Source organism: Bipolaris sorokiniana (assembly GCF_000338995.1).
Source record: "Bipolaris sorokiniana ND90Pr unplaced genomic scaffold COCSAscaffold_1, whole genome shotgun sequence".
In the NCBI taxonomy this organism is placed as follows: Eukaryota; Fungi; Ascomycota; class Dothideomycetes; order Pleosporales; family Pleosporaceae; genus Bipolaris; species Bipolaris sorokiniana.
This window is the reverse complement of record NW_006911895.1, coordinates 3028882-3042803: the sequence shown is the minus strand read 5'-3', so window position 1 is coordinate 3042803 and position 13922 is coordinate 3028882. Positions and strand designations below refer to the sequence as shown.

General features: G+C 50.9%; 6 protein-coding genes across 6 annotated transcripts; 2 read left to right on the top strand and 4 right to left on the bottom strand.

The window, feature by feature from the left end:
- Positions 1 to 440: 440 nt before the first annotated feature.
- COCSADRAFT_195739 (uncharacterized protein) lies at positions 441 to 3035 on the bottom strand. Its single transcript, XM_007696995.1, has 3 exons — positions 2655 to 3035; positions 968 to 2593; positions 441 to 916 (listed from the first exon to the last, which is right to left on the bottom strand). Exons 1-3 carry the CDS (start codon positions 2820 to 2822, stop codon positions 644 to 646), a joined length of 2067 nt encoding a protein of 688 aa, XP_007695185.1. The 5' UTR covers positions 2823 to 3035; the 3' UTR covers positions 441 to 643.
- Positions 3036 to 3184: 149 nt separating this feature from the next.
- On the top strand, positions 3185 to 4088 carry COCSADRAFT_166970 (uncharacterized protein; the record flags this gene model as incomplete). Its single annotated transcript, XM_007696994.1, has 3 exons — positions 3185 to 3255; positions 3307 to 3958; positions 4011 to 4088. 3 exons carry the CDS (start codon positions 3185 to 3187, stop codon positions 4086 to 4088), a joined length of 801 nt encoding a protein of 266 aa, XP_007695184.1.
- Positions 4089 to 4362: 274 nt separating this feature from the next.
- COCSADRAFT_76920 (uncharacterized protein) lies at positions 4363 to 6945 on the bottom strand (the record flags this gene model as incomplete). Its single annotated transcript, XM_007696993.1, has 1 exon — positions 4363 to 6945. The coding sequence occupies one exon, from the start codon at positions 6943 to 6945 to the stop codon at positions 4363 to 4365; it is 2583 nt and encodes an 860-aa protein (XP_007695183.1).
- Positions 6946 to 7327: 382 nt separating this feature from the next.
- COCSADRAFT_76883 (uncharacterized protein) lies at positions 7328 to 9570 on the top strand (the record flags this gene model as incomplete). Its single annotated transcript, XM_007696992.1, has 2 exons — positions 7328 to 7837; positions 7885 to 9570. The coding sequence occupies 2 exons, from the start codon at positions 7328 to 7330 to the stop codon at positions 9568 to 9570; spliced, it is 2196 nt and encodes a 731-aa protein (XP_007695182.1).
- A 7-nt stretch (positions 9571 to 9577) lies between these two features.
- COCSADRAFT_32668 (uncharacterized protein) lies at positions 9578 to 10870 on the bottom strand. Its single transcript, XM_007696169.1, has one exon. The coding sequence runs from the start codon at positions 10843 to 10845 to the stop codon at positions 9736 to 9738; it is 1110 nt and encodes a 369-aa protein (XP_007694359.1). The 5' UTR covers positions 10846 to 10870; the 3' UTR covers positions 9578 to 9735.
- An 826-nt stretch (positions 10871 to 11696) lies between these two features.
- COCSADRAFT_132488 (uncharacterized protein) lies at positions 11697 to 13652 on the bottom strand. The gene is made up of 3 exons (XM_007696991.1): positions 13188 to 13652; positions 12037 to 13124; positions 11697 to 11980 (listed from the first exon to the last, which is right to left on the bottom strand). The coding sequence occupies exons 1-3, from the start codon at positions 13503 to 13505 to the stop codon at positions 11800 to 11802; spliced, it is 1587 nt and encodes a 528-aa protein (XP_007695181.1). The 5' UTR covers positions 13506 to 13652; the 3' UTR covers positions 11697 to 11799.
- Positions 13653 to 13922: the final 270 nt, after the last annotated feature.

Here is a 13922-nt window from a genome sequence, read left to right as displayed (position 1 = left end):
CACAAAGGGGAAAGAAGCCTACCTTCAAGCGCTCTACTGAGCTAGCATCAAAGAATATTATCGTTGGCAGTAGTAGTGGTGGTGCGCAGCGAGCTAATCGATCAGCTGCACCACCATCACCACGCTCGCGTTCAGGCCGCCCCATCAAGCTGCCAATCAAATATCAGTAGATAGATCAAATAAACAATACTACGAGATTACTATACTAGAGTTTCTCGCGATAATAGCTTTTATGTAGAGCTCTACAGCTTCAAGTTTGTGATAGTACTGTTGGGGAGAAATCCGGCGTTGGCCCGTCCGCGGCGTTGGCCCGTCCGGCACCTCTAATGATGGGTTGATGGCTGAACTCGGAGCTTGCCGGCGATCCCTGCATGCCTGCCAACCAGGTATTCTGCACGCACTACCACATACGTACACGACAGTCGCCCAACTATTTCAGAAAGGAGAATCGCAAAGATAATATTCTACATAGACATACTATGTTCCGTGTATAGAAACGCCCAGGCGTTAAGAATACAGCAAACGAGGGCAAAGATCATCTTCTAGTCGTACAACACCATCACCATGTTCATGCCTGGCCATGTATGCGTACACTCCAATCGTATATACATCCATCTCTTAAGCCACCATCACTCCGCTACTTCTAGCACGACCATATGCCAACTGTGCCATCCTTGCGTCCTTCCACGAGATAGCCATCTTTGATTCTCACGTGCTCAATGATGGAGTGTGTTGTCGTGTCTTCTTCGTTGGCACCGGGTCCACAGTCCCAGTGTCTACCGTCCGTCTTGTCGTAGACCTTGACCACGCCCTCGCCAGCTGCACTGACAATACGACGCGAGTCGAACATCATGCTGGTTACAGGGTGGTCGTAGGCGTAAGCATCGGCGATGGCGCCAGTTCGGAGATCCCAAATCTAGATTCCAGGTTAGCGGCATGATTGTGTGTAAGACTGACCCCAACTTACGCGAATGCTCCTATCGGCGCTACCGGTGACAAGGTGAACATCGTCGAATTGCAGAGCAGTGACAGGGCCAGTGTGGCCAACTAGACTCCGGTGTACCTGACCGCTTCGCAGATCCCACAGGCGAACCATTCCATCTGCGGTACCACAGGCGAGTGCAGCATCAAAGACTTGGATGGCTCCGACAAAATCAGCAGCACTGTCAGTAGCGCGGCCAGTCTGCTTCCATCCACTGTTGGTCGTGTTTGCGGCGGTTGCTTGCGCAGCGGCCCAGAGCACATCCAGCGTTTGCACACAGCGTCCTTTGACAAGATCCCATTGCCTGAGCGTCTTGTCAGCAGAACCAGAAACCAATGTGTCGCCGCGGAAGTGGAGTGCCGTGACTTCGTCAACGTGCGATTCCAGAGAAAACATGGGGCAGTCTTGCATGCTAGTCGACGGCGGCGCGGGGGGCGCGTCTTCTGCGTTTTCGAATGCGAGACCGTCATCACTTTCCTCATCTTGCTTGTTTATCCGATTGTCCATAGGCGCATACTCGGCTTTGCTCAGATCCCACAACCGTATCGAAGCGTCCATCGAACCAGTGGCGACAATGTTGTCCTCGACCTGAAGGCAGCGCACCGAAGAGAGGTGACCCTCGAGCATTCCTATGCACCGTCCAGCACTGAGGTCCCATACGCGTACGGTATCATCCAAGGCAGCCGAGACCATCATGCCCCACGGCGCGTCAAAGTCCATAGCTGTGATAGATTCCATATGTGCCGGCAGTTCCTTGATCTTAGATCCTGATTGCAGATGCTCGTGCAGAACGGGCATGGACATGCGCTTTGAGAGGCGCTTGGCCTTGCCTCTTGTCTTGGGCGATGAGGGTATCTTTTGGTATATTGACTCGGACATGAACTCGCCCTTGCCTTCTGACTGCTCATCACTTGTTTGCGATCCTGCTGTCTTGGGTGCTAAGGCCGCCTCATCGTCCAACTCTTCCTGCAGGTCCTCGATCTGGTTATCCACAGTTAACAGATCCTGCTCCAGCTCCCCCTCTTCGAGTTCGAGCCCCGCCAGACGATCAATGACCATTTTGCGCATCGTGTTCAGGTTGGCAATCTTGTTGTCGATTTCATGAATCTCGGCCACGCACATGTGCTTGCGCACGCCCATCATCTCGAGACGGTGGGCCATTGAGCTCCGCTGCGTCTTGAGCTTGCGCATCGAGGGGGGTACACTGGGGTCGTCATCTTCGACGCCGGCGCCTATCAGTCGCTGGCCGCGCGCGTTGTGGCGGGCGCCTGAGGAGCAGGGGAGGATGCTGTTGGGCTTGTCTGGCAGCGAGGCCTCGAAACCCTGGAACAGCGAAAACTCGCTATTATCTTCTGGAATATTTGCGAGCAGGTCGTTTGGGATGTAGGCGAGGGCGCGCTGCTGGATCTCGGGGACGGATATGCGCGAGCGCACGAGCTCGCGGGGTGTGGTCTGGGCAAAGGAAAAGACGGAGCGCTGCATCAAGGGCCGTCGCAGCTCACGATGGAGCTCGCCGAGGGCGTTGTGATAGTGCTGGGAGACGCCCTCTGCGCCAATTAGACTGCCAGCCGTCGCCGTGACTTTTTTGCCAAAGGCCTGCAGATGGCGGGTCTAGCGAGCATGTTAGCACGACGCTGTGTGCGGCGGGAGAAATTGCAGTGGGGCTGTCTACATCTGGCAGCGAGTCTATAAAGCTTGCTTCTTCGGGGCGCTGCGGGTGGTGCTGGTTATTCTGTTGGTGTTGCTGGTCATCGTCAAAGTGCTGCGAGTATCTGGGGGAGCGCGGGCTGGTGGAGCGTCCGCGGGCTGGTGATCCATTGCGGGCGGTTGACGAGGCCATCCGAGCGCTGGTGGGTGGAGGGGGCGGGCGAGCAGGCGGGCGGGACGGTGACGAGCAAACGCAGTAGTGCAACGGGCTTGGTTATGTCATCATCCACCGATGGTAGCAGAGGGGCAGGCCGGAAGGGCGGCGGGCGTGAGGTCAAGGGCGTGTGAGGCGCGATAGTATCTACTGAGGGCATGGATACGAGCGACAGGCCTTGTCCTTGGTGTTGGTCGGCATTCCCGCTGCGTCATCCGCCGAAGCTCAGCGCCGATGGTCGGGTCTTAGTCTGACCTGTATGTCCTGTCTAACACATCGCTGGCCACCATGGCTATCTTCTCTGACATATACCCTCGCGCTGTTCCCGCCGTCTTCCCACTATGGACGCTGCCATTGACCTCTCCGATGCCTCCAAGGCGCTCGACCTTGCCAACATCCGCTTCCAGCTTATGTACATGTCTCCCGCCCATCGCGCCTGAGTCACCAGCTGACCCTCGACTAGCCGTCTCGAGGATACAATCACCTTTCACCTGATCGAGCGCGTTCAATTCCCCTTGAATCAGACTATCTATCGCCCAGGTGGCGTCGACATTGGCGAACCCAACACTAGTCTGTTTGACTGGATGCTCCGTGAGCAAGAGCGTCTCCAGTCCCTCGTGCGCCGCTACCAGTCCCCCGACGAATACCCTTTCTTTCCAGAGGTCCTTCAGGAACCCATTCTCAAGCCCATCAACTACCCACAGATTCTGCATCCTAACCATGTCAATGTAAATGCAAAGCTAAAGGACTGCTACATAAAGCACATCCTGCCCGCTGCCTGTCTGGAGACCGAGCGTGGAGACCGGGGCGAGTCGCAAGAAAACTATGGGTCTTCTGCCACCTGCGATGTCTTGACCATCCAAGCTCTGTCGCGGAGGATACACTTTGGAAAGTTCGTTGCCGAGGCAAAGTTCCAGCAAGAGACGGAGCGCTTTGTCAAGCTGATCAAGGACGAGGACCGGAAGGGTATTGACGAGGCTATCACAAATGCTGCCGTTGAGAAAAAAGTGCTCGAGAGACTGAGGTTAAAAGCAAAGACGTACGGCACCGACCCTGACCTCGGCGCCAATGGCTCTTCAAAAGTAAATGCCGATGCTGTGGTTGCCATGTACAAGGCATGTGTGACTCTGAATCCTATTACATACGCGCACTGACATGTCACAACAGGATTGGGTGATTCCCTTGACGAAAGAAGTCGAGGTGGAATATCTTATGCAGCGGTTAAAGGGCACCCAATGGGAGTAACTCCAAAAATCGAAACATGCAAAACCGACTTTTGGTCTCCCTTGGAATTCTACACATATAATGCTATAACCCTACCCAACCTGGTATAGATGGCAATTGCCATTGTCACCTCTGAGCAATACAAATTTTGCCGCCCTGCACTCAAATGACTGATATGTGACACGCTCCTGCCCTATCACTAAGTAAACGCATCCAATACTGTCAAAAACGCTCATTTCCCCTGTTTTACCAACTGCACCTCAAACTCCATACCATCAATCCTCATCATCCTCCATCAAGGCTCCTGCTCCGTCATAGCCTGCAACCTGGTCCTCACCATCCCCGGATTCGACCTCCCCCTCTCATCCGTCCAACACCTCAACACTTCTTCCCTCATAATACGTCTCGGCGCCCTCTTCCCCGTAAAAAGCTCAAACTGCGCAAATCCCTGCTCAGGCAAAAGATCCAGGCCATCCAGACAAATCCACGACGACGACGCAGCAGCCTCCCCGCGTACCTGCCTCGTCAGCGGCGTATTTAGCGTGCGATACGCAAGCTCGATCACCACGCCTCCCGATGGCGACTGCATCCAGTGCTTCGGCAGCGTGAAATCAGGCGATGGCTCGCCATTAACTGAGTGCGTGGGGATGCAGGATACGATGACAGTTGCGGAGCGGAAGTCGTGCGGCCACGCTGTGTCTCTTGAGGACAGGATACGGAATGTAGGCTGTGTATCTTGTACGAAAGAGGGAAATAGCGTTGCTGCTTCGGGACTCGCTGTCAGCTGTGTAAAGTACGTGACTAGCGTTTCAGCGTGTGCAATTGTGCGGTTGAAGATGGCAATGTTTTTGATGCCTAGATGCAGCATGGCGTAGATTGCGGCGCGGGCCATGCCGCCTGCGCCGATGACGAGGGCGGAGGTGATGGAGGGTCGGACAGCGTTTGCGGGGGAGAGACCGCGTCGGATGCATGAGCGGATGCCGATCCAGTCTGTGTTGTCGCCGAAGAGGGCTTTCACGGGGCCGGATTGGTTGCGTTCTTGAAAGAGTTCGAAGCTTTCTGCGTTGGGGATGGTGCCATCTGCGTTCAGATGGCGGATTGGGAGGAGGGTATTGATGGCGCCTATTGCGCGGGCGTGGCGGCTGACTGCGTGGGTGAGGGCGAGGGCGTCAACTTTAAAGGGTTGGCTCACTGCTGTGCCACCGAAATCCGGTTGGAGGATTAGCTTCTGGATGATGTCGTCTAGGTTCCTGGTTTCTATGCTCTCGAAGTGGTGTGGCATCCCACAGGCTCGGTATGCGGCGTTGTGCATTGCTGGACTTAGACTGTAGGCTGTTGCTGCACCTGTGATGTAGAATTTCATTGGATCATAGGTGAATGAAGCGTATAATATGTGCGTAGCTTCTGTTACAGTGAGCCATGACGTTTCCGGATTTTCCTGAGCTCGTTCTTTGAAGCTATCACTTTTCCTCAGCTTTTCTGGGATAACTGGTGTGAGAACCTGATTGAAACAAGCAGAGCGGCGTCCTGCCCTGCCAGTATTATAACATATCATTGGTATCCTCCGAGACTTTGCGTAGATCGTGTTTCGGAACGACTGGATCGCTGCGTTGTCGTCCATGAAGTTGGCCGGGCGTGTAAAGCGTGCGATACTGCACCCCAGCCGCATTGCCGTGTCATATTTTTCCAGCCAAAATACATCATACCAGTCCATTGCAGCGTGTAGATGACCAATAATCTTTGTCGACCCCTTGGATGCGACAACGGCTTGTATCAGCTCTTCATCCATGGTGAGATCGACTGTTATGAACTCTGGTGCCATGCGTAGACCGTGCCATAAGCTAGCAAGATACGCTGTTACGGAGTAGCTTGAATTTGTTGATATAGGCATGACATGGTATACGATTGGCGTGACGGTACTCCTGCGGACCCGAGATATGCTTTTGCTAATGTCCTCAGCGTAGTCTGCACTAAGTTGCTTGGGTTCCACTACAATTTCGAAGGCATCACTGCCGAATTCTAGTTCTTCTATATCAACTTTGTCGGAGGTGAGGTCTGAGAGTTGTACTTGCACAGCACATGTGTAGTTTCTTAGCTCCAAGTCGATATGTGATAAGGGGAAGTAACCGGGATCTAATGTTGGAGTATCGCTTTTTGTGCTTCCAGGGGTACCCCTAGGCGACAGGATGCGAGCCAAAAACTTGAAAAAAGTTCTTTCCGCTCTTTTCAGTGTTAGAAAAGCCGGCACAGAGCGTTGTTGGGCAGGAGCGACGGAAAGATGTGAAGCATTCGTTTCAGAGATGTTGTAGAATTCATAGTTTGAGCACCGTCGGAACACGGGTGTGCTGATAGCGACTAGTTCTTGGACTCTAGCTTCGTCGGTTTCCAGATATTCACGTATGCTGCGGGTATCTCGTGTGATATGAATGACGGGGTGTGATGCTGAGAATTCGCGTAATAGAGACTGGGTGTTGTTGTCCAACGGAAAGCTTCCGTTACAAACAATGATGGCGCCTTTGCTGTGATTATGAATTACATCGCGAAGTATCTCTTCCTGGCGAAGGCTGCGATTTGAAGATCCGTATTGTTTCCGGTATGCTGTTGTTGAAAAGCCGGTGGCAGAATGAAAGACGCTTTCCATATCAATAACTCTTTTTTGACAGATTACAGATGCCATCATGGCCAATGTTGCTTTTCCTGTTCCATGCATTCCAATGAGAACAATTGATGCCCTCGAATCAAATACCCGTCGGAACTCATGCTGAGGAGGTGATGGTGTGGACCTTGCCGAATTGGGTAGACTTCGTTGTTTCGACGCCGGTGGAGACGGCGTTGGCAGCGAACCGCGCCCATCTCTTGATCGACTTTCTATATTCATTGTCGCGAATGAGCGTTTGGTACCGACCTTCACAGAAGCCATGGCCCTCAATCTTGCCGATGTGTTTCTGATCGCGAAGCATGAATGACTTTGAGTATCACATCGACTTGGAATCGCTTGTTGTCCTGGCGAGTCACGTGACATCGGCTCTCCCCGCTTTTCCCGGGATAAATCTTTATCCTACTACGGGAACCCTTCCCCAGCTTTCTCCACTCACCATCATTCGGTCATTTACATGGATTTCTTCGGCCCAGGCAAACATGCCTGCTTACCCGGGCCTAGATTGAGTCTCAGATTCCTCTGCTAACGAAGATTTGGAGTTATGCTGCAACACCTACTTACCTAATTGATCTTTCCGCAACAAAAAAGCAAAACGCGATTGATGTCTTCGCGAAGCCAAGATAAGCGCCGCATAATCTCACCAGATGTTCCCGTAAAACGATTCCGAGTATCCAGAGCTTGTGATCAATGCAGGACTGCCAGAGAGAAATGCGATGGCAACCAACCCACTTGTTCACCCTGTGTAGACAACAAACGGGACTGCACATACACTTCAAACCCAAAGAAACGAGGATTACAACCTGGATATATACGTGGCCTTGAAACAACATTAGCATTTGTATTTCAGCGAAACCCCGAAATCGAGACAACGGTGTACAACCAATTGTTCCAAGAGAATACTATTTTGCTTGCACGAGGCACTAAGGAGTCAAATCGATTATACAAAAGCTGGACCAAGAGCAGATTCTGTCAGGACCTTACCAAGGCCTTAGCTGGGGAACAAATAGAAACGAGAGAGGAAAAGCAACCAAGCCCCAATGACGACAGCGACGTGGACATAGAAGATTCAACCTTTAATCAGACAACGCCTGGAGCTCAATCACATCAATCGGTAAGATACTAGAAAATGCGTATCAAAATGTATACTAATGTAGACAGTTTCCATCGGTTAGTGCCCCAAGTCATGTACCAGAACAGACACCCAGACCTTCATTGTCGGACTTTCTCTTTCCCAGTGTGCAGCAATCTGTGATTCCCTCGGCACTTATTCCACTACCTGCAGACTCATGGAAACTATTGGAGACTTATTGCACATATACGCAATGCTGGTTACCAATTGCGGATAAACTAGAGATACTCAAGTTGTCCTATTCCTATCCTGAACATGGACTAGAGTTATCTTGCGACATGCCTAATTCTGGAAGTCATGCCGAGATGTGGAGTATATTTGCAGTAGGGTCTCTTCAGATTGACTCCAGAAATACAAACGCCGATCTACGAGATGCACAACCTGAGAAGTTCTATGATGTCGCTAGGCTTCTCATCCCCAACGAATTGGGACAACTTGGTCTTGATCATGTCAAGGCCCTGCTAAATCTCGCCGTCTTTAATATCAGTAAGAAATTGTTCAGTGCTGCCTGGCGTCTTGTCGGTACTGCTTTGCGAATATTTCTGACCACCACAAACCCACCGAATATGAACAAGACTCAACGAAACCATATCCTATCTAGCTGTTTCGTCCTTGACACTCTGCTTTCTTCACAATTGAAATTACGTCCTTATCTCGAAAAAGCTGATCTAGATTGGATGGGGAAGATAGAAGAGGATGGGATGGAAGAATGGCAACCTTGGAATGGGCAGCTGAGAGCGTTATCAGTTCACCAGCCGCCATCACCGACCTTATCATTGAGTACATTCAATGCTCTCCTGGACTTGGTAGACATATTTGGGAGCACTACACGTCCTCAAAATGCCCCAAACTTCCTGCATGAGATGATTAGCCGTCTGGAGGTATGGAAGTCTTCGCTGCCACAGAAACTCGACTATATTCGAAAAGACTCTACTCCCATGACACCACCTGCATTATTACTTCGATTCACCTACTGCGTAACTGCACTGGCGTTTGTTCCTTCTCATAACTGGTTTCGGCAAACCCTGGATGTGCTCAGCACAATGAATGCCCAGCTCGGAGCTGTGAGAATACCTGCCATTGTCTTTTGTCTGCTTAAGAGTATCAAAAAGAGTAGTTCAACTCTGGTCTTTGATCAGACAACACACACCAAGATGCGTGAGCTATTTACCAGCCTTGATCAGTCATTGGGCCGACCAGAAGAAGCATCCACAGGCACTCGAGAAGCAACAGACTCACACGAGAACATACCACAAGATGTCTCAGGGTTAGTGCAAGCATCTCCTTCGTTCCCCATACCGAACATGGGTGAGCCTTTCATCGAGGGATATCAGCGACCATCTGGCTCTTCAACGCATGTAGATAGCCTTCTGCCTGCAATGAACATCGCACAAGAAGCCGGTAATCAACACCTATTCAACCCGTTTGACTTTACCATGAATATCTTGATGCCGGAATCTCACGATCCTTATAACGCTCTGATTTCGGGAGATTTGGGGAACTTCCTCGACGACTTTGCTTCAGAGCATGGAGCGAAAAAGCTACAGAACCAGCCTCAATTTATGGAAAATCTAGGGTTTTCTGCAGAGATAAGTATGGCCGATCTACTGGCGACAGATCCTACTCGATTCTTGACTGCGGGTCCGCAACCAGCACAGGATGATAACCAGAATTCTACGCAACTTCCATTTAACACGCTGTACGAAACAGGTTGAGACATCTGAACCCCAAGACTTCTGAAACATATATTGGCTCGCTACTAGAAATGGTTTAATATACACGGTTGCGAAGAGAACCAGTCCGGTTGGAGACTGGTTGTTTACATACTACGCTATCAATATTGGTATCATGAGAACAAACGAAAACAATCAGCTCATGCGCTAAAGGCGTGCAACTTCAATCTCCCGGATGACCTTGTTGGTTTCTTGTCCCCTCTTACCATGCACATTTGCCGACTTCTGTGAACCAGGCGACACGCCCCCAATGAACCCCAAATCCTGTTGCAATTTCCTCCAAGATTCTGCAGCACGCTCTGCCAATTCTTCAACAACCGCATGATCTGTGCTGTTCATGATTCGGTTGAAGAGCTCCATACTGACCCATCCATCATAACCGACCTCTTTGATGATGGTATGTACAACGTCTCGTACCGGCAAATACGCTCCACGTGCAGTCTCACCGTAGAAGAGCCTGCAATTCCTGCTCCATGACATGCGAGCCGGTTGTTCTACATTGTAAAATTCATGGCCAAGTACCAGGGGTTGCGCGAGCCGTTCTGCATCGACTACCTGGATAAAGAAAATCTTTTCCTTATGTGGCTTGATTCGTTCGACAAGCCGTTGCATCGAGTCGCGAACCTCTTTTTCTGCATCCGGGGTTTTCCTCGTTTCTGAAGTAGGATCGGCGTATATTCTCGCAAGGATGTTGAAGCTGTCGAGGCAGATGCCAAAGTTGGGTCGATCAACCCGCATTACAACGTCCCAGCATTCTTCCCACTTATTCACACGTGTACCCCAACCCAAGCTTTCGTACGCAAACCGCATCACTGGCGACTCTTGGAGTCCGAGATCTGCAATTTCCTTGAGGTCGCTGACGATGAGCTCCATGTCGGAGGTGATTTGATCCTCCGGAAGGAAAGACGACGGAATTTGAATGATATCCGTTTGGAGCACCTGGGCCAGCTTTATCCACAACTTCATCTCTTGAACCCTTACTTCATGCCGTTTTCTGTCCACAAGGCCCTCATAGTGCATAAATGGCTGCAGGCAAATAATCTCAAGGCCTAGAGAGGAGCAGAGATCTCGGACAGAAGCAGCGCCTGCGAGAAGAGCAGAGGGCGAGTCGGAACCAGCGTGATCAATCAGGTCTTCAAAAAAGAGCTCGATACCTTCAATCCCATGCTTCGCGGCCATGGAAAGTTTGTGCTTGAGACTGTGGCCAGCGTAGGACCGGCCTAGCGACATGGACGAAATACCAAGACGACGCGGCATCTTTTCGCAGTGCTAAATGTGTAATGGTATAAATTAGAATACAAAATAGAATGCTGAAGATAGTTGCAATCGTAAACAGTCGAAGATTCTCAATAGTAACCAGTTAAATCCAAACAAGCACCACCCACTCTACTAATAAACCAACACCCCAAGTCCCAAAACCCTTTCCCCACATCTCACCACCTGATCAACACACAAACGCTCCTAGAACGTAAACACGCACGTTATTATTTGCCTCCCTCATTCCTACAGAAGAATTATCCTTTATCCCCAGCGTTAGCACCCAGCCAAACCACACCCTTGGCAGCATTCCTTATCCCCAGAACGCGCGCTGACGCCATGCACGCCCACACTACTCGCGAATCAATGCAACCGACATCAATCCCCGATGGTATCCGCCGCTATCTCGAGGTAAAGATACTGCGCTGGCCTTTTACAGCCGGAGTATGCCGTTGCGTTCTTGCTGCGTCTGCGTCTGCAAGGTGTGTAGGCTGCGATTGCAAGGGTACTGCAGGGTAGGATGAAGGGAGCAAGGTGGTGACGTAAACGGACGACCTAACGGGGCGGAAAAGGATTTTTACCCGGCAGAGTTGCTAGGTTGGATGTGGCTCGCTGCTCGGGCGCATTCTGGGGAATGGATTTGGGTTTGTGCGGGGCGGTCTGAGGATGGGGGACTTGGCGTGCAGGTGGATTTTATGGGGAGGGCATGGAAGGAGAGCCGACGGTGTGGATATGGGTGTGTGTGTGGATCAGATGTGGTTGGGATTGTGATATATGTGGTTATCGAAGAAGGACTTGGGGGGTTTCTCGGAGGATTTTTGGGGTCCACGTAGTTATCAGTTCATTCAAATGCTTGGTGTACTTGGTCATGATATTTTCATTAGACTACTTCATTTCAAACAACATGGTCCAGTGCGCCGACTGTCTGAAATCCCTGTATATCTATACGACTTTTTAAGCCATTGTGATATGCTCATCTGTCATCTGCTTTTCGTCTCTATGTGCGATAGTTTCGTTCTCGTGTTCGGCCAACAAATCGACCATGATGCCATGCGCCTTGTGCGTAGGCTTGATCTCGAAAAGCTCGTCCATACGCTCGAGCGGAATACCTTTTGTCTCTGGAATCAAGAAATAGCTGGGATTTGTTAGATTATGCTTGTGGTAAAAGGCAAGGTGGATGGCAACACTTACACGAAAGGAATAGAGAGCAACATGAGACAAGCAAAGAACATGTAGACACCGTATTCCATGGTGGCAAACATCTGCGGAGTGAATCTCGAGATAATAAAGTTCCAAAACCAGTTGTTTGCCGCAGCGAACGCCTGGCCTAGAGATCGGGTTTGCTGGCTGTACATTTCAGAGTTGATGACCCAGGGGGTACCGTTCCAAGAAGGCGTGTAGAAAGTAGTCCATAGGTAGAAGAAGAAAATAGCGCTAATTCCTCCCGGTGAAAGGTCGCCGGACGGGTTGCTTCCGGGTTGAGCAATCTTGATGTAGGCAGCAATGTACCACATGCATAGAGAGCCGCCAAATGCGCCAATCATGAGAAGTTTTGTACGACCAAGATAGTCAATGAGCCAGATGAGCCAGACGAATGTCATGACTGTCTTGACGACTCCAAAAATACCTGTGGTAAGGAAGCCCTGGGTAACACCTAGACTTTTGAATACAGTCGGAGAGTAGTAGTTGATCGCGTTAATGCCGGATCCATTTTGCCAGAGGAAAAGCATGCCACCGAGGAAGACACGCCACATCACCTTGCGTTGTTTGAGTGCCAGGAACGGCTTCCAGAAACCTGGACCAACAGTGGCCCTCTCATGCTCCAGTTGATGGTCAATAGCCTCGAGCTCTTCGATGATGTATGTGTGGTCCTGCGGTAGTTGGCGAAGCCAGCAAAGATCCTTGATCGCTTTTTCGCGTTTTCCCTTTGCCAAGTACCATCGTGGGGATTCTGGCATCCAGAGAGCACCCATGAGCAAGCATCCTGCGGGAATGAGCTGTACAGCGAATGGAATGAGCCATTGACGGTGTGAAGGTGCCATGGTCTCCTGAAGACCGTAGTTGATCCAGAAACCAACCAGTCCACCGATTTGCCAGCCAAGCTCATAAATACCAACCAGTCGTCCACGCACAGCCGGTGGCGACAGCTCAGAAATGTAGATGGGTACCATGTTGCTGCAACCGCCTACGCCAAGTCCAGCGAGAACGCGACCGCCGATAATCAGACCGAGACCTCTTTCGCGATTAGCACCAAGCATCATACCAGCGCCTAGCATGAACTAGATGGCACGTCTCGTTAGTTTGATTCTCGTAGAACAATGCCGCCTGGGGTACCAACTCACAATCAGAGTCCAGAGAATTAGAGACCTCTTCCTACCGACATAATGACTCGACACATATGCGCCAAAAGCACCAAAGAAAGCACCCGCTTGGTACACGGAGACAATGTTGGCTTTGGTAGTGTTGAGATGTGACGTAGTCATCTCCTTGAAGCGGAACTCCTCGACAAACGAAGGAAGTGCCAGTGTGGTACCGATGAAAGCTGAATCATATCCGATCATGCAAGCCGCCCATGATGCGACACTTGCTGCTGTATAGACTCGCCAGTTGTAGACGGCCTTTGGCGTCGGCCTGTCCTCGACAAGCGCGAGTATGCCCATGATGAAGGTGCTGTCTGGTTTGGCTTCCGAAACTCAGACAGTGTTGATGAAATGTAGGATGAGGTTGCTAGCCAGGCTAGGAGAAGCAGCTGCCGGCAAGGCGATGAAAAAAGAAATGGCTTTGATAAAGTAGAGATCGGCCTGCACCTATACTATATACCCCTGGCTAAGAAAAACGTGCTCTTTTGCGGAGTAAGATGTGGAGAAGGCGTCGGACTCCGCATGGAGTATGACCTGTGAGGATGTCAAACTGAATTTGACGTTGCTTGATTGGCCGTGGTGCGGGTTCATCAGGAATGTGGTGGTAAGATCCTGACCCGGATGAATCTTCGCATTCTCTTCCAGCAGATCTAAGATTCGAGCGATTGCGGGGAAGTGCATTTGCAGGCCTGCGCGTCGGATCGCGTCCCAAGACTG

Coding starts and splice junctions, on each gene's coding strand:
- COCSADRAFT_195739 (XM_007696995.1), bottom strand. CDS start 2,822: ATGGCCTCGTCAACCGCCCGCAATGGATCACCAGCCCGCGGACGCTCC. Junction 2,594..2,654: donor TTATAGACTCGCTGCCAGAT/GTAGACAGCCCC, acceptor CATGCTCGCTAG/ACCCGCCATCTGCAGGCCTT. Junction 917..967: donor GCGCCGATAGGAGCATTCGC/GTAAGTTGGGGT, acceptor CCTGGAATCTAG/ATTTGGGATCTCCGAACTGG.
- COCSADRAFT_32668 (XM_007696169.1), bottom strand. CDS start 10,845: ATGCCGCGTCGTCTTGGTATTTCGTCCATGTCGCTAGGCCGGTCCTAC.
- COCSADRAFT_132488 (XM_007696991.1), bottom strand. CDS start 13,505: ATGGGCATACTCGCGCTTGTCGAGGACAGGCCGACGCCAAAGGCCGTC. Junction 13,125..13,187: donor TAATTCTCTGGACTCTGATT/GTGAGTTGGTAC, acceptor CGTGCCATCTAG/TTCATGCTAGGCGCTGGTAT. Junction 11,981..12,036: donor TTGCTCTCTATTCCTTTCGT/GTAAGTGTTGCC, acceptor AACAAATCCCAG/CTATTTCTTGATTCCAGAGA.